This window comes from Danio rerio, chromosome 6 (genome assembly GCF_052040795.2).
Source record: "Danio rerio strain M-AB ecotype USA chromosome 6, GRCz13ab, whole genome shotgun sequence".
Classification (NCBI taxonomy): Eukaryota; Metazoa; Chordata; class Actinopteri; order Cypriniformes; family Danionidae; genus Danio; species Danio rerio.
In genome coordinates this window covers 31,295,833-31,320,018 of record NC_141026.1, presented here as the reverse complement: position 1 = coordinate 31,320,018, position 24,186 = coordinate 31,295,833, and the positions used below count along the sequence as shown (strand labels likewise).

General features: G+C 35.2%; 2 protein-coding genes across 31 annotated transcripts in view; one reads left to right on the top strand and one right to left on the bottom strand.

The window, feature by feature from the left end:
- The window catches only part of evi5b (ecotropic viral integration site 5b), a 75,070-nt gene that overhangs the window by 35,266 nt on the left and 15,618 nt on the right, over positions 1-24,186 (top strand). For 10 of the 30 annotated variants that reach the window (XM_087257297.1, XM_087257311.1, XM_087257330.1 and 7 more), the window contains 16 exons: positions 3,459-3,648; positions 5,122-5,346; positions 5,668-5,742; positions 5,969-6,094; positions 6,439-6,582; positions 6,781-6,870; positions 6,954-7,051; positions 7,147-7,207; positions 7,888-7,941; positions 8,866-8,898; positions 9,293-9,436; positions 10,088-10,219; positions 12,383-12,523; positions 14,283-14,441; positions 15,558-15,704; positions 16,070-16,165. In XM_087257297.1, coding sequence (XP_087113423.1) covers positions 3,459-3,648; positions 5,122-5,346; positions 5,668-5,742; positions 5,969-6,094; positions 6,439-6,582; positions 6,781-6,870; positions 6,954-7,051; positions 7,147-7,207; positions 7,888-7,941; positions 8,866-8,898; positions 9,293-9,436; positions 10,088-10,219; positions 12,383-12,523; positions 14,283-14,441; positions 15,558-15,704; positions 16,070-16,165 — 1,915 coding nt within the window. The remainder of the gene's footprint in view (positions 1-3,458; positions 3,649-5,121; positions 5,347-5,667; positions 5,743-5,968; positions 6,095-6,438; positions 6,583-6,780; positions 6,871-6,953; positions 7,052-7,146; positions 7,208-7,887; positions 7,942-8,865; positions 8,899-9,292; positions 9,437-10,087; positions 10,220-12,382; positions 12,524-14,282; positions 14,442-15,557; positions 15,705-16,069; positions 16,166-24,186) is intronic. The other 20 variants (XM_087257308.1, XM_087257318.1, XM_087257329.1 and 17 more) reach the window with 3 other exon arrangements.
- Positions 12,229-24,186, bottom strand: part of gb:ex154042 (expressed sequence EX154042) — a 69,925-nt gene continuing 57,967 nt past the window's right edge. The window contains 1 exon segment of the mRNA XM_087257347.1: positions 12,229-13,582. Coding sequence (XP_087113473.1) covers positions 13,468-13,582 — 115 coding nt within the window. The 3' untranslated portion in view covers positions 12,229-13,467.

The window sequence follows — 24,186 nt, the reverse complement described above, 5'->3', positions numbered from 1 at the left end:
CCAAAATATTAAACAAAACTATAAACAAAATATTTAAACAAAACAATGTAAAAAAATTTTGACACATCTTCATGTTATGTGTTTTACTTTAATTTTCCTAATCTAATGTTTGAGTCATGTTACTGGCCGGTCACTAGGACATGCGGGAGGCTTTTAGTTAGAAGAGGCTGTGGTGCTATTCAACTGTTTAACTTACAGAGAGATATTGTACACAGAGTTATTCTGTACACACATTCAGTTTCAATTTGGTAATCAATATTGGAATAGCAACAGAAAAGTCAAGATGATCTCTTTGGTAATGCCCTATTTTTTTATCAGACAACAATTTGTTTCTGGACAGTGTTAAAATTAATTATTTAAAAATTTAAATCCTTCAAATAAAGTATATAATAAATCTAAAGAAAGTCCTATTTTATGCATTCTTTAGTGTTTTTTTAATTAATCTAAAATTGTATTATAGAAAAGTGTTGTTTATAAAATTGTTGTGCAATGAAACAAAAAACAAAGCAATTCATCATAATTACAGGTGAAAGTTCACCTCCGATTGCCGAGTGGTCCAGTCAGCTTTTTTCCTGCAGTCTCATGAGCAGCGTCTTACTTAGGCTCATGCAGTTGGCCATGTCTGCTCATATGTCACAGTATACACAGAATAAAAAAATCTATTGAGTTGACAATTTATTCTGTGGTAATGATGATATATAACTTCATTCATGCCACCCAGCTGCATTTTAAGGTTTTGAAATAAAAAAGCACAGAAACAGAACAGTTATTAATCTTTCAAATGTGTATGTTTTGTGCCCTGTCAAAGAGTTTACTTTTAAAAAACTGTGTACGGGGTTCATTAAACCCACTGTATATTACATTCCAAATCCACGTCTATCCACTTGCAACTTGTGACTGGAATTTAAATTAACATTTATTTGACTTAAAATGCAGTTTACCATGCACTTTGGACACAAACATTGAATTAAAAAGTTAGGTTTTGGAGGATTTAGTATCAGTAGTCAATGGAAAAGGGGGACTGGAAGTCTCCTAATAGGGACATCTCTCTCTTTTTTTTAACTTTCTGCACACCTACTACAGTAACTCGTTGAGCATCACAACCCCTGAGCTGTGAACCCCATGACTCTCTCTCGCTGCCTTTCACCCCTAACAACAGTGCTCCCCCCTGTGCAACCCAAAAGCGGCTGTAACTGGATCTAGCCTCTGAGCCTTGTCTATGACGTCACCTAGTGCTGCCCTTAGAGGCCCGGGGCCCCTCTCTTTTTCCGAGATCAGGTTTCCATGGCTTTGTGTCTGATCTGTCAGCTTTTAAATGTTGAGGTTATTCACAAGCATTGTCGCTTGTTTTCCAGCTGATCCAGGGTCAGGTTCACAATGACAGTTGTGTTGTGCACCGTTTGGGAAAAAAATATATATTTGTGATATATTCTTAATATGCATTTTATCAACCTTTTTTTTTAAAGAGTTATACATTTTGCTATACGTGTAATTAACATTTATCTGTACACTGAAAGAAAGCTTTATCCAATTAAAATAAATTAGTGTTATGGTTCACATCTACATTTGATCACTTGACCCAATGAAAAATAATTAATTTGCTCTAAACAATATTTTCTATCTGCATAAACTGATCATTCATTCAAATAAAAAAATAGGTTAATGGTTTCACTTATAAATTTGTTCAGAAGTTGTTGTTGAGCCAATGAAAAATAAATCTTTTGCCTTAAACAAAATTTTCTTTTTTAAAAGTTCATTAGCACATTAGCGATCACTCGTGTTTCATACACCGCCACATCCCTGAGTGTCTACTGTCAGCAGTCTGGTAGAATAAGCAGATAGGGGACAACACTGTCAGTTAACCTTTTTATTCTGAGCTCAGAACATGAATGACCCTTAATAGGACGATACCACTGGGGTGCTTCCTTTACACTACCCTCAGTGATGGTGATGGCCAATACTTTATAAATAAACAAAATATTGGGCTTAAATCACATGTATTTTGATTTATGTATTTTAGCTTACATAAACTAACTCTAAACCATTTCCTATAATGCATGGGCCAGGTCATTACTGTGTGAGTAACCTTAACATTTTACATTGGTCAAAACAAATATCTAGTATTAAATATCTAGTATTATTCTATACAAATATAGTCTTAGTAGAGCTTTTAATCAAAAACATTTATATTTAACTATGTTTTGAAAAATAAACAAATAATTTGAAACTGAAATAAATAATACATTTTAAATATTTTTTTTCAGTGTATGTTCATGTCTTTATTTCATATATATATATATATATATATATATATATATATATATATATATATATATATATATATATATATTTTTTTTTTTTTTTTTTTTTTTTACTTTATTTAATATTAAAAATTATTTTTTTTTCACTGTGCAGGTGCTAATGTGGTTAGCATTGACAATAACAAACGTTTTTTAAAAACTAGTTTTTTCTAAACACTCTGGATATTCTTAAATTAGATTTTCCATTAACAGCTACTTTCTAGTGATCAGAAGTTAACATTTACATTTGGCAAGCAGAACTGAGTTGTTTATTCTTAATACTTGACTTCTACATCTACAGTTATGTTAATACCCTTAAAGAATGTCTATCTGCTCTGAATAGTAGGTTGTTTGTCTGTTATAGACAAGCCACTGTTTTCACTTTTTACCATGAATGATGGGCAAGTTTAGCCTTAGCTAGCTTCTACTGCTTTCCAACTTTAATGTCAAAATTAACATGTTAGTGCTCAAAGTTCATCAGCAGTAATATTACAAATATTTGTTTCACCACAACATTGATGGCAGTCTTTTTTCTTTTTTCTGGCATTAAGCCCTCATTCTGTTAGCCACTCAGTTCAGTAATTATAAAGTTACATAATTCCCCTTAACATTAATGGAAATATTAAAACAGCGTGTGACTGTTATTGTTTTTTTTTTACTATTACTTGTTATAATATATTATGTTATTGGTTATTAAGTCACTTATATAATAGTCTTATTTAATAGTCTTGCAAGTTAAAAGCTAAATAGTTAAATAGTTTAAATTGAAAATAATGAGTTTTTAAATTTGACTTTTGTTTAACTTTGCTTCTAACTTATAATATTATCAAGAAATTGATAATTTATTATACTGAGTTAACACAATACACAATAATCAGCAGAAACTCTTAATTTAATCAAAATGCATTTACATGTTAAGAGTCTACTGTTATTCGTTTATTTTTTATTATTGTGACTTAATCATCACTGAAACCTTTGAACTATATCTTAAACGTATTTGTTTTCTTATAGAACATGTTCATCATAATAATAGATGTATGTTATTGTTGAATGTATTTGTTTTTTATATTTTTATATTACACTTTGCATTGTGCTTCTTTTAAAAAGTTGGTTAACTTTTATAATTAATGTTCTCTCCTATGATTTTTTTATATCCAGGTTGTTGGAGACGGACAGTAAATCTTTACGCTCTGTGAATGGATCTCGAAGGAACAGTGGCTCTTCACTGGTGTCTAGTTCATCCGCCTCCTCCAACTTGTCGCATTTGGAGGAGGATTCGTGGATCCTGTGGGGACGCATTGTCAACGAGTGGGAAGATGTGCGGAAAAAGAAGGAAAAACAGCTAAAGGTAAGCAGCATTAACATAAAAGATAGTGTTCTATTACACAATTATATAGATTTATTGTTTTTACAAGGTTTTGAAACAGTACACAGTGAAAGGTGACACATATGGCTTAATTTAAACATGGTTAAAATGTGAATTCTACATTTTTCGGTATCTAAGTGCAACACCATCACTGACTGAGGCGATGAATCGGAATAAGAGGAAGGTTGGCTCTGAGAGAAAAATATTTTCAGTTAAGACTTCAAATATAAAGTTACATTTTAGAGTAATTTTTTTAAAATTTATGTGACCCTGGAATAGCCAAAAACACACTGTATCAGTCAAAGTATCTTCAATAAAGACATTTAGTAAATTTCCTTTCCAAAACTTCAATTTTCAATAATATGCACTGTAGAACTTAATTATACCTTTAAAGGCGATTTTTATTTTTCTCAATATTTAGATTGATTTTTAAGCCCTTACAAAGTTTTATCTCACAGAAATATTATTCTATTCTAAAAGCTATAGAGAGCCTTTTAACTCATAATGTTTAATGTAAAATTGTATACAGTTTTATTGTTAGCATGTTTTGTTTGCTTCAGGATGTGTAGCAGCTTAAACTGAAATATAACTGTTTTGGGACAAATATTCCAGTATTTATAAGGGAGGCCGCGGGAAACAAAATTTAAATGACAAAAAATTTTATAGAATTCTATATTTAAACATTTTCTAACTTTGGTATTGATGGATAAAATCCTTTTACATCCTTTGAACTATGAGGAAGTTTGGTTATTTTCTATTTCCTTATAATAAGTGTGCAGTGTTTTACATATCAAAAGTGCTGTTCCATTGAAACAAAGAGAAAATGATATGAATCACTTGTACAACATTTGCTGTTGCCTGCCCAATTTTGTCTTTTCCCCAGAAAACGTACTAAGCTCAGTGAAACATTGAGTACAGTTTGCGTTTATGTCATCGTATGAGCCAGATGGGAGGATCTAGGAAAACAGCAACAGAAGTCTTTTGTAAAGCCTGGTGTTTCAACAAAGACGCGTCTCTAACACCCCCCAGAGTGCTTTTAAAGAATGTCAGTATGTAGGTGGACTCGCTGGTCTCAGACCCTCACAGGAATGACCAGCTGTAGAAATCAGCTGTCTGAGCCAATCTTCTGCTCTGCAGATCAGCACAGGAAACGGCTTAATCAGGTCAAACATAATTTGCTTGCAAAAAAACATTGAGCTGTGCTGTAGAAATCTCTGACAAGGTTATATTTAGCAGCATAAAATGCTCTTATCCTGTCTGAGGTGCAAACTAAGCCCCTGGGAGAACATCTGAATGCTAACAGTCGAAACCTCCAGTCTTTTTAAGGTGTAATCTTTCAAATACACAAATATCTCCTGCCATTCTTTAGATATGACAACATGACTACTTGCTCTTACTGCTGTTATATCCTGACTTCAGGGTTTGTTGTTAAATCTGTGTTTTTCTTTTCTTTAGGAACTGGTTAGGAAAGGTGTTCCGCATCACTTTCGAGCGATAGTGTGGCAGTTGTTGTGCAATGCCCAGAACCTACCCATAAAGGAGCAGTACTCTGAGCTGCTGAAGATGACCTCGCCCTGTGAAAAACTCATTCGCAGAGATATTGCCCGTACCTACCCCGAGCACGAGTTCTTTAAAGAGAAGGACAGTCTGGGTCAGGAGGTGCTCTTTAATGTGATGAAGGTACTGTAGGCTTTCTTCATAGTCAGGGTTTGAAAAGACACAGATGTTATCGTTCAGAGTTATTTATAGGTATTACTCCAGATCTTTACCCTACATATCACCTTACATCAGTTTCTGTTTGATGTTATTTAATGACAACTTACCCAAGGAAAACACCGTCACTGGGGTTTGTGTTTAGAGTAGATAAGAGACTCGTAGGGTTGTCTGGTGGAATAACAGAACACGATCAGCACTAAACTCATGACTTTATAAATTATATAATAATGATATTCATGATATTTATAAATGATACTCCATTAAACCTTACGTTGGCATTTACAGGCTTATTCTCTGGTTGATCGAGAAGTGGGCTACTGTCAAGGAAGTGCTTTTATTGTTGGACTTCTTCTGATGCAGGTATTAACACTGTCAAAAAATACTTCATTTATAGATAATTTTTTTAACAGTCTGTATTATCAGCCTTTTTAAAGTAATATTGAAAGCTAATTTATTATGTGCTTAATAAACATGTAATCTTCGGTAATAATAATCTGGTTTATAGTTTTATTTTTTTAAATTTATGTTTGTCTATTGGAATTGTTGTTAGTTTGTATTAATATGGTGTATAATTGTGTTCTTGTAGATGCCAGAGGAAGAAGCATTCTGTGTGTTTGTGAAACTGATGCAGGAGTACAGGCTGAGAGAGCTTTTCAAACCCAGTATGGCTGAATTGGGCCTCTGCATGTATCAGTTTGAATGTATGATTCAGGTCAGTGGCATGCCAGCTATCCTTTAAAATTGATGACTTTCTCTGAATTAGTTCCTCATAAATATGTGTAGAAAGTGTACACTTTCCTCATCTTGTAAAAATCCTCACACTTGTTCATAACCTTTTTTTTTTCTTTTTAACACAAAAGAAGATATTTAGAAAAATGCTTATTGTTGGGACTCATTGATAAAGGTTTAAAACTACATTAGGCAGAATAAATGATATTGTACCTTACATTTTGGGGTGAACTAACCCTTTAAAACAAACATGCTATATGAATGATGCATAATGATTTCTCTTTTTTTACTGATGATTTTACATTCTGTCTTGTTTTCTCCCTGCAGGAGCAGCTACCAGAGCTCCATGTGCACTTCCAGGCCCAGAGTTTCCACACCTCCATGTATGCTTCATCCTGGTTCCTCACCATCTTCCTAACCTCTTTTCCTCTTCCTGTTGCCACCAGGATCTTTGATATATTCATGTGTGAGGTAAGGACATTTTATTGTCATCCTTCTCTCTCTAACACGCCTACAGTCTGTTTTGTTTTTGTATGTTTTGCATGCTAAGCTAATTGAGAACACAGCACACTTGAGTATTTCATTTGTCTGTTATCGCCCTCTGTTGGTCCCATCACGCTACTGCAATTATTTTTGGAGCTTGAACGTCATCACTGCATGTTATTACAGGGTTTAGAGATAGTGTTTCGTGTGGGGATGGCCATCCTGCAGATGAATCAGGCTGAGCTCATGCAGTTGGACATGGAGGGAATGTTGCAGGTTGAGTATCTTTAAATATTTTCTTCTCAATTATAAACTCATAATCAACAATTGCATTGATTGACATTTTCACTCTGTTACAGCATTTTCAGAAGGTCATCCCTCATCAGCTGGACAGTGGACCAGACAAAGTCATCCAGGCTGCTTATCAAGTCAAGTACAATGCCAAGAAAATGAAAAAGTGAGTCTAGCCAATCTAAAAAGAATTTGTTTTTTTTCTCAGTATGTTTGTTGACATAGAAACTTACTTAACGTTTTGAATGCCTTTATTCATAGATTGGAAAAGGAGTACACTACAATCAAAACAAAGGAGATGGAGGAACAGGTGGAGATCAAGGTGAGATGACAATTCAACACAGTGTTACCTCTTCAAATACTTTTGTATTGTTATGTAATATAGACATTTTTGAGATACATACTGTCTCTATTGTTACTGCACAATTGCAATGGTTTGACATGTGGCATTCATGTGCATGTTTAGCAACAAAGTTCAGTCCATAAAAATAGAAAGATATTCTGAAGATATTAAAGCATTTAAAGCAACGTTTTTATTCCATTAATAAAATTAAATGATGTCATGTAATTTGCGACAAACTTGGGAAGGTTATGTGATGCTCTCCACATGTAGTGAAACTATGGAGCGAAACTGATGGCAAAATGGGAAAATTTAAGTTTGTGTACTGCTGGTTGGAGAAACCTGACGCTAAAAACAACCACGTAATTTATTCTTTCAAGCTTTTGTTTCTTCCGAGCCTATCTGAGTTCTGTTGCATGGTTGTGCTCCATTCATTTATTTAACTACAGCTGTTAATTAGCAACTTTTTATTAGGTGAAAAGTTTGATACTGATTAGAACTTGAAGTGGCGATAAGGTCTTAAAATATTCTGAGTACTTATTTTAAAAGTTTTAAAAAGGTATTGAAATTACCTTTAGGATTCCTGCATATACCCTGTGTAAACAATGTTGTTTTGATGTATTGCAGTCTAGCATTTTCAATACTGACACTTTTTGTTTCAGAGACTACGCACAGAAAACAGACTTCTGAAGCAGCGAATAGACACTCTGGAGAAAGTGAGTGACATAACAGACGATTCGAAACATTTATCGGTCAAACACACCATTTCATCATTCCATGTTTCCTAATCACAAATTGGTCCGTTGCTCATCTCCTCGCTGTCAGTTTTCACAACTCTTTGGTGTCACCAATTACAAATGCTCACACACGCATGAACCTCCTCAAGCTGTTGTGTTTTATCAGGCTGGTAAGTACCAGTACACCGGTAACAAAAGAAAAGTCACCCTGTTGTTTTGGGTGTACATATGGGTAATAAATGCTTGTCAGCTACATATGCTAATTTCAGGCCAACGTGGTTGTGGTTTAAGCATGAGCGAAAAGCTGAACCTGCAGTATTGCATGTTCTCTGCTTGTGAAGGCATGCTTGTGTCATGCATGAAAAAGAAAGCCCACGGTGCAAGTCGGTCTATAAAAAAACACCTCCACCTTCATCACTTCTCAGCATGGAACCTTTGTACTCGAACGAAGCACTAACTCAAACGCCTTCAGACGTTCCCCGTTCATAACCCAAGGCTGTATTTGTCACCCAAATATAGTAAACCTATAGGCATTAAAATAACACTCTTTCCGTTTTATTCTTACCCTACTCACACTCTCACACTGTCCTCTGCTTGGCCTCCTTTTACGCCTTTTTTATCTTGTTGTGGTGCCACAATCTTGCTTTATTTCCATAACCACAGCAGAAACACCACGCTCAAACAATGTTCCTTTTCTACCCCACCTCACTGTGACCGTTTCAATGCTGCATTTGTGCTGATTTAGTAATGTTCATCTAGACAAGTGCAATGTTTTAATGTAGGGGTATGAAAGAGAGCACTATTTTCTGTCAAATCAATCTTATTGTTTTGTTCTGTGTTGTAATATCCTTTGGTCTCTCTCTTCTTTTTTGCCTTTTCCTTTATGGTTTTCTCTGTTTTTAGGAAAGTGCTTCTTTGGCAGATAGATTGATCCAGGTACAATTTGCCCTCTCCCCTCCATCTTTTTGCTCTGTCTTTCCCCTTTAAGCTGTCTTTAGCTTTGCGTAATTTCTTTGATTTACCCAATAAACATCTCACATTTACTCACAATCAAAAGTGAAAAAAAGGCAAATTCTGCAGTTTCTGACTTCAGGGAAGAGGCCTTACTGTGCTTATTATGTTTGGGCTGTTGTCCTGATTATTGGTGCAATATTACAATAATCCCCCCTTAATAGTGGAAGAAAATTGTAAGTGCTAAATTGAAAGCCTAAAACTTCTAACAGCATGACCTATAGAGCTTGAGATCCAGCATTATTTTTCTCCATCCATACGTCCGTTTCTACCCATTCCGATACTCCGCTCACCCCTCATCCATAATTGGTCATGTCAGGGTCAGGTGACGCGAGCCCAAGAAGCGGAGGAAAACTACCTGGTCAAGCGGGAGCTGGCCACGGTCAAACAGCACATTGAGGAGACCAGCGTACAGCTGGAGCAAGCGCAAAGCACCATCAGACAACTCCAGCAGCCATTTGCGGTAAGGACTGTTTAGAGACGGCGCCTTCTGGATGAGAAGTCGTTCTTCGAACAGAGAAACCTTATGAGAAATAATTTGCTCCCTCATGTCAGCAGTTTGCAGTTGGAATTGTACTTGAAACTTTCAATGTTGCCTAGCAACAAAATCTCAGCAACCAGTGAGCTTCATATGGCAACTCTTGTAATGATGCTCTTTACATGCATGACTGCAGATCAGAGCAGCAGAGCAGAGGTCATTTGCGTGCACAAGTATGCCAAATGGGGCTTATGTATATGTCAAGTGTAACTTAACCAGAGAGGCTTGAGTCTGTTTAATATCATCTACACTGAGCAGACGGGCAGAATATTGCTCATCAATTATTAATGTGTAAATGTTTAACACTGCAGAAAAAGAAACAGATTATGTGTCATGTGCTGGCAGGAAAGTGCTGTTTTACATAATGCTGTGTTGCAGTCTCATTATGTTTTCATGTGGCTGTTAGTAAAACCATATGCGTGAGTGGAGGGAACTGTTTGGTTCATTTTAAACCTCAGGATTGGTTAAAATGATTGTGGTAATCTGTTGTAAATCGTTTACTCACTGATTAAGTTTTTTTGATAGAATTTTTGGTCACACAATTTCTTGTTTTTTTTTTTTTTTGGTTCATTTTAGAAGGGGAATCCACGCTACACAGAGGAGTCCATCCTTCAGTTGGAGAGAGAACTGGTGCAGGCCCGTCTAAAGGAGGCTGAGTCTCAGTGTGCACTAAAAGAGATGCAGGACAAGATACTCTATATGGAACAGGTGGTGAACTTTATAACCATTCTTAAATGCAGATTGTAACCTTTAGGCAGTAGGGGTTTTCCCACTGTAGTGGTGCAAATGTGTGTTTGATTACATTGTATTCAGAGACATTCAATAGAGTGACAGACATACTTAAGATTTCATTAAAAATGTAGAGTGTTGTGAAGATTTCTTTTGTGTTTGGAACAACCCGAGTAAGTAAATAATGATTCACATTGGGGAAAACTTACTGATTAAAACAATATTTAATACAATGATTATGGATGTATCAGAAGTGACAAACGCTTTTGTAAAATTAATGAGCTTTATTATTAGTATTGAATTTTTGGTGTCCACATAAAAGTTTTTAGTATCTGTAAAAATAACAAATGTTTTTTATATACAGTTGAAGTCAGAATTATTAGTCTCTCTTAATTTTTTTCTTCTTTTAATATTTCCCAAATGATGTTTCACAGAGCAAGGAAATTTTCACAGTATGTCTTTTAATATTTTTTCTTCTGTAGAAAGTCTTATTTGTTTTATTTCAGCTGGAATAAAAGCAGTTTTAAATTTTTAAAAACCATTTTAAGGTCAAAATTATTAGCCTCTTTAAGCTATATATTATTTCAAATGTCTACAGAACAAACTATCGTTATACAATAACTTGTCTAATTACCCTAACCTGCCTAGTTAACCTAATTAACCTAGTTAAGCCTTTAAATGTCACTTTAAGCTGAATACTAGTGTCTTGAAAAATATCTAGTCAAATATTATTTACTGTCATCATGGCCAAGATAAAAAATGTAATGACTTATTTATTAGAAATCAGTTACTAAAACTGTTGTGTTTAGAAATGTGTTGAAAATTTTTTTTCTCTGTTAAACAGAAATTGGGGAAAAATAAACAGGGGGCTAACATTTCAGGGGGGCTAATAATTCTGACTTCAGTTGTATAAAAACATATTCAAATACAAACATTTTACACTTTAAAGTTCTTTTTCTACAACATTTTATAATAACAATTTCAATGATGGTAATTCAAATTGCCTGCGATACAAAAAAAAAGTTTGGATCTTTAGAAAAATTTATATATTTTTATTTTATTTATTACAAAAAAAGTGTTTTATTAGTTGGATCATTGTCTGCTTGTTTGAGTTATACTGTATGCTATGCTAGAAGGTGGACCTGTTCATATGAACTCTAGATATGCATTTCTGAAGTAGAGTATATTTATAGTGCAATATTAATTGAGCTAGCCCTTATCACCTAATAGAATATTATAAAATAGTTTAGATTTTGATGTGAAACCACATCTAGTCACAGTTTCTTTTTTTAAACACTGAACTGATGTTGCTCACAAAGTAAATATTAGAGTAAAAGTGCAGTATTTCAGTAATTATTATTAGGCCCAAACACATGGACATGTGTTAATGTAGTTCATTTATTCATTTCATGGATCAATTTTATCATTATTATCAGATAAGACTAATTCTTATTTTGTCAAGAACTTGAATAAAAGACCTAGGCATGCAGACTGCTTCTACAAACATTTGTGAAAGAATGGGTCAATTTTAGGAGCTCAATGGATTTAAGCGTGGTACTGGGATAGAGAGGTTGCCACCTGTGCAATAAGTTAATTCATGAAATCTCCCCACATTAATAAATATTCCATGGTCAACTGTTAGTTGTAATATAACAAAGTGCACAGACACAGTCAACATTTTGTAATGAACCACATTTATCTCTCTGGCAATCCAATGAACAAGTCTGGGTTTAGTGGTTGCCAACATCACATTCTTGTCCAACATCAGTGCCTGACCTCATAAATATGCATTTAGAAGAATGGCAAAAAAGTCCTTTAAAAATAATTTCTAAAGCGTTTGGAAAACTTTCCCATAAGAACCAACTCCATATTAAACCCCATGTATTAAGAATGGGCATGGATCATTATCATATGCATGTTCAGGAACGCGTCCCAAAACTTATGTCAATATACTGTATAAATTGAAGGCAAAGAACACTTTTCAGAAAATAGTTTAAATATTTAAAATTCTTTAAACATTTGAACAAAAGTTTATAATGGTAACCCAACCTTTAAATCCACTGATATTGACATTTATTTGAGATTGAGGAAAACTCTTTGTGCTTCTGTCTTATGTCCCTTGTACACATTTGTTTGTTACAGAGAAATACATCCCTACCAGATGAGAATAATGTGGTACGTCTTCAGGAGGAGCTAATTGGTGTGAAACTGAGGGAGGCAGAGGCTTTAACAGGCCTTAAAGAGCTTCGACAGCAGGTCAGAGATCTGGAGGAGCACTGGCAGGTAAATACACACTCATAAATAACTTTATCATTCACAATTTGAAAATGTAATACGGACCAGTTGTGTCACAGCTAGGCATGGGACGATAATCGTTTTCAAGGTATACCGCGGTGTGGAAAAGTCAAGGTTTTAAAACAGTCAAAAATGTTCTGTAATACCGTTTCTAGGGTATGTGTAAGATTTTTATTTACATTTTTTTAGAACAACAATATCTTCGGCAGAAAATATATCTAAAGATGCACTTTTAAATAGTAAATAAATCTGTGTTTTTGAAACTAATGAAGACTAATGAAGAAGTCAATGATTCATTTGAATTATCTAGCCTGACATATTTACTGTTCCAAAACACTTAAAATCTTTCAAAAAATAAAATATATGGTTTTTAAAGGGGAAATGTTGTCAGACATTTAAAAAGAATACATTTTAAAGCAGTAATCACAATATCGTGGAACCGTGATATTTTTATCCAAGGTTATGATTTCGTCAGAGTTTTAAACCCCATGCCTAGTCACAGCTCAACTTGTGATTTCTTTTTCTGCTTTAATTTCAGTAAGTCTTTTCAACCGCTTCCACTGACATTCCATTAAAAAAGCTTCACATTTAAGATCTGCTTTCTTTTTAAAAAATCTTTACTGCCTGGTTGAGATATAATTTAAAGTGTCTCTCATACCAGACAAGAAGCACTGCATTACATTATTTTAAGCTGTCTTTTTAAAATATGGAAATTTGTTTTACCACAGTATTTTCAATGAAATGTCTGCGCTTGCCTTCTGCTCCTGACGGCGTTTGCATTTAAACACTCTTTCATCTAATTTTACTCTAAAACAACTTAGGCCCAATCGAAATTCTACCCCTTAGCCTACCCTTACCCCCTACCCTTTATTTTGTGTGTTTGCATGAAGATGTAGGGGTGTCCCAATTCTCTTTAGCTTGAAGGCATAGGGCTAAGGTGAAGGGGTAGATACTTCTTTGAACAGAGATTTTTCAGGAACACACACAAAACCAAGGAGTAAGAAAATTTCCCAGAATACACCAACCACAACGGCAGCGTAGCTACACCTGGAAGTAAGGAGATCCATGAACTAGTATTTTTTTGTCACTATTACGAGTTTTTACAACAAACAAGAATATGCTTTAATATATTCATAACCATGTTTATGTTTTACCGTAATGCTTTAAAAAAACGCTAAATAAAAACTGTAATATCTATAATCCCTAATAATAACCCTTGTATAGCAGTCCTACAACATATTGTCACTCAATGACGCTCGAATACCCTGTCAGAAAAGTCTAGTTATGATAACATGATGTATGCCTTCAGTGATTTCCTTAATACAAATACCAAAAAATAACACATCTGAAAAAACTACAGCAGTCTCGATCATCAATCTCATATGAAGCAAGAGATCACGATGACGTGTGCAGGTGCTGTAGTGATGTCCCATTTCATATGGGTAAAATTTGAAGCCCTTCCCTTTCACATTCTGTTTCAAGGGCCAAGAGGAAGGAGAAGGGGTAGGGGTACAAAAATAGAATTGGGATTCGGCCTAAATAAATGTTCTCTGGTCTATTTATCGAACTATATTTTAATTAAAATAGATTATCAATGCTGTAAAAGGAACCTTATGAAATTGAAAATATTCACATTAACCTTTCACTGGAAGTTTATTGGTGGCTGAAAAACACTTTGTGTTACAAAGCACTGTGCATATCAGCCATCAACCAATGTTTAAGTAAGATTTGTGTTTATGCTATGCAGAGGCATCTGGCACGGACGGCGGGCCGCTGGAAAGACAGTCCACGCAAGAATGCGGCAAGTGAGCTTCAGGATGAACTGATGAGTGTGAGGCTCAGAGAGGCAGAAGCACAAGCTGAGCTCAGAGAGACCAGACAGAGAATGCTGGAACTGGAGACTCAGGTGTGAATACAAATCGCTCACCTTTACAGCATTCAGTTCTTTCATTTAGGAGACAGTGAATGCACTTTAAAACACTGCTGGCGTTTTAAATTCACAAACATTCACTATATTACATTATAGATGAAAGGTACAGTAGTATCTGAAAGAGCGCAAAAGAGACACGTGCTATATGTAGTCTCTTGTGTGTGTAAATATGTATGTACAGTGCTCACCATATATAAGTACAGCCCTCACAAATCTATATTTTAAAATCATCTTTTTAATAGTAGGCTAGAAACTTTTATATTTGTGCATATACATTAGTTTAGTCAGAACTGAAGTTTGGAGCTTATCTAACAAGATAACTTACGATAACGGTCCAAAAACTAGCACTCCCAAACATGCAAACTCCACAAAGAAACGCCAACTGACCCTGCTGAGGTTCGAACAAGCGACCTTCTTGCTGTGAGGCTACAGCAATACCTACTGTGCCACTGTATTATAGAAATTTTTTTAATACAAATTTTAAAAAGAGGAAATATCAAGAAAAGCAAAAAAAAAAAAAAAAAGGAAAAATTTAGTTGAGATTTTTTAGGTTGTAATTTGTTTTGCAATATTTTTCTTCAATTTAATTGTATTATCTTTCAATTTCTAAATATGTTTGGGGGACTAAAATATTATTTTAATAAATATATCTGTTTAATAAATCTGTTTTGTTTAAATGCATCAGAATAAATATTCACTGAGAAATGGATAAAAATATTCATTTTCAAATTGGGGTGCACTCAATTATGCTGAGCACTGTATGTATGTATGTACATGTGTACTGTACATGTATGTACACATGTGTACTGAATGACATCCCATCCCTGGGGCAGTAGTAGTTTTGATATTGGCAAAATAACTGACTGGCTTGCAACAAAATTCCTTATAATGAAAGTAAATGTTTTGAAATATGATCTGTTGTCCACTGAAATCAAGTGGAATTGAAATATTAATTGGCCAGCAGAGGGAGACAAAGTTTATTAATTTGTGCTCTTAAATGATGGACTTTGTGTTTGAGCATGGCTTTATCACTTCAGATTGTAGTTCATTTGAGTTTTAATCATAGTTGTAATTTATTTGACCTGTTAACAGAATCAAATACATAGTAATCAGCTTCGACGAGCAGAACTCGAGGCACGAAATCTACAGGATCGATTGCATGTTTTGAGCAACCAGAACAAGATGTTGCATTCAGAGCTGCAGGAGACAAAGCGGAAGCAGGCTGAAATAGAGTGCAAGGTGAGGATCATTTGCATGACATCAGCTAGTCAAGGTCAGTTCCACAGCCTGGCGCAAACAGACTTGATTCAAATAGATTGTATTGCATTAGGATTATCTTAAAAATATGTATTTAATCTAGTTAGCAGTATAACCTTTATGTAATTAGTAATCTGTTACAAAAAAAAGCAAAATATGCCTTTAATTATGAAATCTTTGTATGATTTGGTTACATTTCCTCATTCATGACTTGGCTTTAAATAGAGTGAAGTAGTTCCTTTTTTAATCACTTTAGTTTAAGAGAGCATGCTCTCTTTTCAGCTCTTGACTAAACAAAAATAACTCATTTAATAAAAGCTGCTTCATTTCTCTATCTCTATTTACAGAATAAAGAAGAGGTAATGGCAGTGAGATTAAGAGAAGCTGACAATATTGCTGCCATGGCTGAGCTTCAGCAGCAAATCTCTGAGCTTGAGATTCAGGTAAAAAAAAAACAAATGGCACAGAATTCACACACCATCAATTTAGTGCGGTGTTTTCACTGACTGGCACAACACATCAGCCTCTCTATAGCACAGCTGTTCAGTACCCTTTCATAATATTGCTTGTGTGTTATTTAGTTCCTTGAATACTCATTTTATATTGCTTTTCCACTCAAAGTGGACTTAGTACATTTGTTGGCAGCTTGGTTCTACTGTGAAATAATCTAACTCAATTTTATAAATTAGGGTTTGACTCAGGAATTCTTTCTCTTTTATTCAGTCTGACAGTAAGTTTATTGTCATGACTATCCAAATGCCCCAAAAGATTTGTTAAAATTTCAGTAAAGAAAAACAGCATTTGTGGTATCAACAAAACAGATGTGTGAATGTTTCAAGTTCTAATTACCCTCTCCAACCACACCAATTTGTTATATATCATGTTTTGTTATTTTTTCCCCCTTTTTTTGCAAATATTGACACGTCCTAATTATATTGTGAAATATCTGATATTATGATTCTTAGATATATGTTGTAAGAACATGCATTTTGTTTTTTAATCAGCTTAATATTAATCCTATTTGATCTATGATGGGTGATGGGCATCGCTATATTTAGTCATTTTATACTTTTTTTTGTTTGGTCTTCCAAAATACATGAAAGTGGATGTTTAACTGGGAGAAGAATAAGGTAAATGTTCTAGTAACATTAATTTTGTGTGTCTTGCGTGCATAAAGCACATCATCCGGTTATATTTCAAAATGATAATAAAATAAAATCAAATGTGTATTTGAATATCTGAATATCTGAAACCTAAAATTTGTTAGATGACTGATAAATTTTCATTTATGACGAGCACCACGCATCTCTTTCTATGCCTCAGCAAGAGCCATCAGATTAAATTTTTAGGATTTGATTACAATGCTTTCTGAACTTTTTAATCACACGGGTGTAATCGAACACGTGAAAGGGTTAAAAATCACAAAGGGAAAATCTGTGTCCATATTTTTAATACATGCAGCAAACTGCAATTCCTATTAATGATTGGTATTATATATAATACAAGGTGGTATTTAACTTAAAGTGAAATCTAACTTGTTTATATCCGTAGACATCCTGTAGGTGCATATAACACCAGTGAAATGATTACATTGCTTTGTAATATATGCCAAAAATCTGAAATGAGTGGTATGATGTGTAAATGTTTCAAGTAAATCATTTCAGAATTACTGTAAGTACTGCAGCTTGTGCATTACAGTAAACAGGACCACGTCTACCGTGATTGAAAAGCTGGTGTGTTTTGATTTGGGGGAAAGATTATATTAGTAAGATCTTCTGGATAAAAACGAGTAGTGAAATGAGGTTTTTGATCTTTTCAGAGGAAACACTGCTGTTTGAAAGTTTACTGTTTCCCATGCAGGAAGGCAAATTATTTTAAAGATTAGCTCAGTATGTCATCAGCACCCTTTTATATCTGTGTGGGGTGTTTGGTTTTCCTTCCTGAATCCGATATAAGCTGGGCTTTTTTTTTTTTTTTTGAATATGAAACTAAATCTCACCTTTATGTGAGTTTGCTCATTTCTATTGCAAGCTTTTCTTTTCATCACTTACTTTTACTTGTCGACGATGTTTGATGTTGGACAGTCTGCATCATTTCTCCTTTTGTTGTTTCCTTTCCAGGATTTTACATGAAGGTTTTGTATTTTGCTAGATGTACGCGATTGCTGAAATTGCTTCAGTTTGCTACATATCAGATTAGACAAGCATGCTTCTCTCAGGCAAGTGCAGCTCTTAGCTGTGGTTCTGTGGTTTTGGCTACCTACATGGTTTTTACCCTGAGGGCTGTGGGCAACAGATCTGGCTCACCATACTTTAAATCCCTTTTAGGCTGCTGGCACTGTACAGCGAATGAGAGAAAGAAACTACCCATCGTTTATCTATCGGTTGTGAATATCACAGAGTGAAGGCTTTTTTCATTATTGAAATTCATCTTAATTCAGACTGACAGCATAAATGCCTTTTATCGCACAGTTTACAGAGTTAACATGTAATAGCAAACAATTAAATGACCTGTTTTAAATCAGAATATGTTGTGTTTATCTCAAAAAAATCAATACATGTATTTTAAGTAGAAGCTGATTACAGGAGACACCCACAAAAATGTCAAGGTAAACATAGCTTGTACATCAAAACGTATGAAATATTTATACTTTCACAAAATTCATCATACCACAAAGATTTTTATAGTAACATTTATAAAATAATATTTGTGTATTTTAAGTGCTAGTCAGAATAAGTTTATAATAATGGAATAGATGTAATTTCCTTTTTAAGTAAACACGTCTTTTCAATAGTCATACACTTAACTTAAAAAAAATAATCAAATAAAGTGATCATTATACTGAATGACAATTTTGTAGTTTTGAAAATGAATTCCGTCATATTATTGTCAACAAATGATTTTTTAAACTCATTTTACTTTAAAATATTGAACGTTTTCTATGTCTACGCAAACACCAAAAGGAGATGTCTGCTCTTTGACCCACATACTTCAAACCTAAACACGCATAGCAGCTCAGCAACATCTTCACATCAGATGTAGTCCACAAGTTGCTGAGAGTAATATCTATCTTGCTTTTGTTGCCAATTGTATTTAAATGCAGTTTGGGATATAAATAAACAACACTCTTGCAAATGTGCGCCAATTGGTGTTGACGCAAATCGATGCACAATTAAAATGCTAATTACTTCCACCCTAATTTGAATGAATTATGACGCCTTTGGAATTTGAAATTGTTTTTCATCATTGTTACTGCATCATGTATTCACTCACCTTTCACCCACTCTAAACTTGTCATGTTCCATTGCTGGAAAATAGAACACCATGATGTCACCCCAGATTTTTTTCTCTTTAGACTGACTCTCTGACTCACCTGGTGTTAGTGTGGTTTTTATTTCATTCATTGGAAAGATCCACTTTAAAGCGAACCTATAGCTCTGTCTGACACCAACACTAACACTCTAAACCCACTCCCCAGCATACAAGTGATGTAGATACCCATGTAAACACCCACACAACGTGTCAGGCCCAAGTCTGTTAATAGTACTTTTCACTGAATGAAGCCAGCACAACCAAAATGTAGAGCATCTGCACTGCTCCTCTTCAGCATTACGATTGTTTAACTTGTCTAACTTAAAAGTGTGAAGGAGTGGAGTTTTTTTTAGTTTTAACACCTAGCTGAGCTCAGAGTTGAAACGGCTGCTTGCATGGCCCATGGGGACCGCAGCTTAGCTATCTTCTTTACCAGATGAGAAACCACTTCCTATCAGGCATAGAAACAAACTGAGCTATAATCAAAGCTCACATTTTGCTTTATGCTTTACCGCTCTGGATGCGCATGATCGATTGTGACAGAGACGTTTAGCCCTGCATGTGTTTGGAAGATGCATGCATAAGCGAGAATGAAGAAAGGGCAATAAGAGAAATCTCAGTAGTATAGTAATGTGTATGCAGAGAGGAACGGTGACATTTAGTAGGAGTGTTTCAAATCACAAAAACCCGAAACACTTTGGTGTCTGTGTTTGTTGCCATACCAACCTGATATAGAACAACAAATACATCCTATACATTTTACCTGTCAAATATTCCAGACTGTCTCAAACCAGTTCGTTTCAGTCTTTCAACAAATACACAGTAACTGTTACTGTGATGATTCATTTTCAGCTAAGAAAGACGTCATAATAAAAAAGTTACATATTTTGCCTCTGAGCTGATGTGTATATGTACAGTTGAAGTCAGAATTATTAGCCCCCCCTGTTTATTTTTTTCCCAATTTCTGTTTAACAGAGATTTTCTCAACAGATTTCTACACATTTTTAATAACTGATTTGTTTTATCTTTGCCCTGATGACAGTAAATAATATTTTACTAGATATTTTTCAAGACACTTCTATACAGCTTAAAGCAGGCCCGGATTGGCTAATCGGGAGGACCGGGAGAATTCCCGGTGGGCCGGTCCGTTTTTTGGCCGCGAGGGCCGGTATCCCTAGCTCCAGAATCGGTTGCTCTCAGCAGTCACACTTTTTAAATTTATTTATCTAAGTTATTTATTTGACCACAGCCGTTTTATTCATTATTTTACCGCAGCTCTACTCTTTTTATCTATTTTCTCGCAGCTCAGTGAGCAAGTTGCAGCCTGCAGGTTAATGACGATATAACTTGGTCAACATTCACTGAACAGCTGTTATGGTTTGTGGTTAGCACGTTAGTTTTTGACCCCGCAGACCCGGGTTCGATCCTCGTCTGAGTAATTTATTTATTTATTTTTTTCATTTTTATTGTTAAGACATATAATACTGTTAGGGTTGTTGAACATTTGAAGTTCTAAAGCAGTTGTTTTCTCAAAAAAAGACGTGATAGTGTCATTAGAAACTGATTTGGAAATTACCTTATTTTAATATAGTCAGTCGTGAACTGAGGTGGGCCGGTCTGAGGCTTGAAACTCCAGGGCTGAAAAGGAGTCCCACTCCGGCCCTGGCTTAAAGTGACATTTAAAGGCTTAACGAGGTTAATTAGGCAGGTTTGGGCAATTAGGCAAGTTATTGTATAACGATAGTTTGTTTTGTAGACTATCAAAAAATATAGCTTAAAGGGGCTAATAATTTAATAATTAAGCGCTTATAATCCTTAAAATGTAAATAAAAAACTGCTTTTATTGTTGCTGAAATAAAACAAATAAGACTTTCTCCAGAAGAAAAAAATATAATCAGACATACTGTGAAAATTTCCTTGCTCTGTTAAACATCATTTGGGAAATATTGTATAGCTTGGGAAGCTGTATGTGTGTATGCACTCTATACAGTACATCAGATATTTTTTTAAAAAGCATAATGTCACAATAGGGTTAGTTCCATCAGATAAGAATTGCTCAATTTAACGAAGTTATATCTTCCCCAGAATCAGGACAACAGTTCAAGTTCATCAGCATCACCATTTGATCAAGTCATTGTGGCTCAGTTCTGTTCTGCTTTTTGTTTGAGACGGTTATTCTGTTTACCTGTTGATTTTGATAAAAGGCCGCATTAAATCTTTGGACTGAACAGTCAATGTGCTGTCATACATGATACCCAGTATTGTATACGTCATTTTGCATATTTGTACTTCTTTTCTGTATTTCTTTTTGCATTGTGCACTTTTTTGGGGATTTATTTTAATGATCTAAGCACATGGTTTAAAGGCCATGGTGCAAGGTACACTTGGGTCACGTCTGAATTCATTTTTATTAATTTAAAGATGGTGAAACAGCGCATGGTCTACAAATCTACAAAAATCAGAGTCTAATCTCCCAGTCCTCACTAGCAAGAAGCGGATCTGCTTGTGAGCAATGTTAAAGCACACAAGCAGACCAACTACAGAACATGTTGAATTAAAATCAAAGGCCCCTGAAGTGAAGAAGATGTATAAAGAGGTAGCAGTTGTTATATTTAGATAGACAATAACAATCTTTTATAATTCAGTCCTTTATTTTTTTCATATTGAAAAATGTGTGTGTGCTGCTGCACATCCCTGTGTGTTTGTTATTTGGCTTGTGGACACTGTCACAGTGTAGAATGGTGTGAAGGCAGGCTTACAGTCAGTGTTAGAATGGGAAAAGCTACCCGCTTATCAGAATTTGATGAAAAGATTCATCAAAAATCTCAGAAACGGCACACTTTCTGTGTTGTTCATAGGTTGTTTTAGATATGTATGTTTCAAAAGTGTTGAAGAGATGATAAACCGACGTTCAGCAGTGTGTTGTCCACAACTCATTCCTCATGCCAAAGGGAAGTGGAGATAATTGAGCATTGTTTATAGCAACTGCAAGGCCACACAGTCTGACATATCACCAGCATTTACAACAGTGGTGACAAGGCCAATGTGCCATAGCTTGCAGTTTCAATATAGACTTTCATTTAACACATAGGCCTGTGTAGCCTTTGACCCAGTTTTGTCCTCATGGTAAACATGCATGAAAACCATTGCCAAAAATGCATAAAATGGGCCCAGGTTCACAAAGGCTGGACTACTTGGAAGAAAGTGGCCCGGTCTGATGAATCAAGATTCCTTGGACATCACTTTGATGGCTATATGAAGATTAAAAACAGAGCGGATGGCTCCTGGATACACTGCTGGGAAACACGGCAGTGGTTTTATGCTGTGGGTAATCATTTCTTGGGACTTACTATGCCTATATCTCAACAACACAATCCCTGACACATGCCAGGTGCCTGTTGTGGAGCCAGTGGACCCAAAAATTGCAACAAACGATTCACCAACCCAGGCTGCCAGAATCATGAAGAATAGAACATGTTGATGAATTTATGTCAATGCATTGGCCTCCAAATTCACCTAACATGAGCCCGATCAAACATTTTTGGTCAAAAAAAAAAAAAAAAAAAAAAGTGAAAAAATCAGGTTCACGATGCATCACCAGCACTCAATACAATGTATAGAAACTGGAGATCCTGATGTTGACATTACGCTATATTACAGAAGACATTTTGCCACCTCAGCAAATCAATGCCTTGCTTTGTGGCTGCAAGCAGTTTATTGAAACATACATTAAATAATAAAAACAAAACTAATATTTTAAATAAACTATCTGCAGACATTTTGCAAATAGCTTCTTTCTGGTTTTCCTGCGTTTAATGCAGCCTTGAATGAAATCACGTTTCATTGCCATATTTCTATGACTGAAAAACTAATTTCAAGTGATTACACAAGACATGATGCATTTCAGAAAATTTTAATATTTCTTTTAAATGTTTTGCGATTTGATTTGATAATTTTTTTTCAACTATTTGTAAAGAAGAAATTATACAATTATCGTCTTTTGGATGAAACGTTAAACCAAGGTCCTGTCTCTCTGTGTTTATTAAATATCCCATAGCCCTATTTTGTAAAGAGTAGGGGTGTAACCTCTGTGTCCTGGCCAAATTCCCTCCATCGGCCCCCATCATGGCCTCCCAATCATCCCCATCTACTGAATTGGCTCTGTAACTGTTTCTCCACTCCACCAGTAGCTGGTGTGTGGTGAGCGCACTGGCTGCCATCACATTATCTAGGTGGATGCTGCACACTGGTGGTGGTGTGGAGAAACCCCCCTCTTGATTGTGAAGCGCTTTAGGTGTATGGCCAATCAATGTACTATATAAATACACATTACATTTACATTACACTACAATCACATGGTCTGTCTGTCATGCCACATTAAATAGGGTCAAAACAACAGTTTTGAATTTCATAATCAGTCTGATTTTCATAATAAAATTTGATATATTGGAAAATAATTAAAAGTAACAGCACAATAAATGTGATTTATACAATTATAATAATTATTATTATAATATTGTAACTTTAACCAGAATTTTAAAATTGGTGCATTACAAGAATGAATGACAAATCAGACACATTCAAAAAAAGATTTTGCATACTTTTTAAAATTAAGTTCTTCTGATTTTGTCTGAGCAGCTGCAATCTTCATGAGATGGTGACACCACTAGAATACATTGAAAAGGACAATTAATTGGCAACAACATGTTTTCTGCTTGGGGGTCTCTGCAGCACTGGGGGCTGCTGAAGTGAGGAAGCCATTACTCAGACGCTTGATGTCCTGAGCTGCAGCCTGCCACCTGCTGATTTTATGCAGCTGAGCAGAAGGAAGTCAGCTAACTGCCTTTCCTTTATCACAACACTATAAGGGGGAGGGGGGAGAAACCTCAAGAAAAACACAAATTCTTGGAAGAAAGCTTGAGATCCCTCACCATCCCCATTCTCTGCGTATCAGAGTGCTGCATGCACAGCCGAACGCCAACCACAGGAATTGAAAACACTCTTCTCTGCTAAGTGTGCATGTGTTGATCTTACCTCACTACCTCTGTCACACCCCTTTTTGACATCTTCTCCTTTTTGACTCCTCATTCTATCCTGTGTGGCTTAGTGCAACTGTTCTGATACAGAGGAAAACGGCTTTTTTGCACCATGC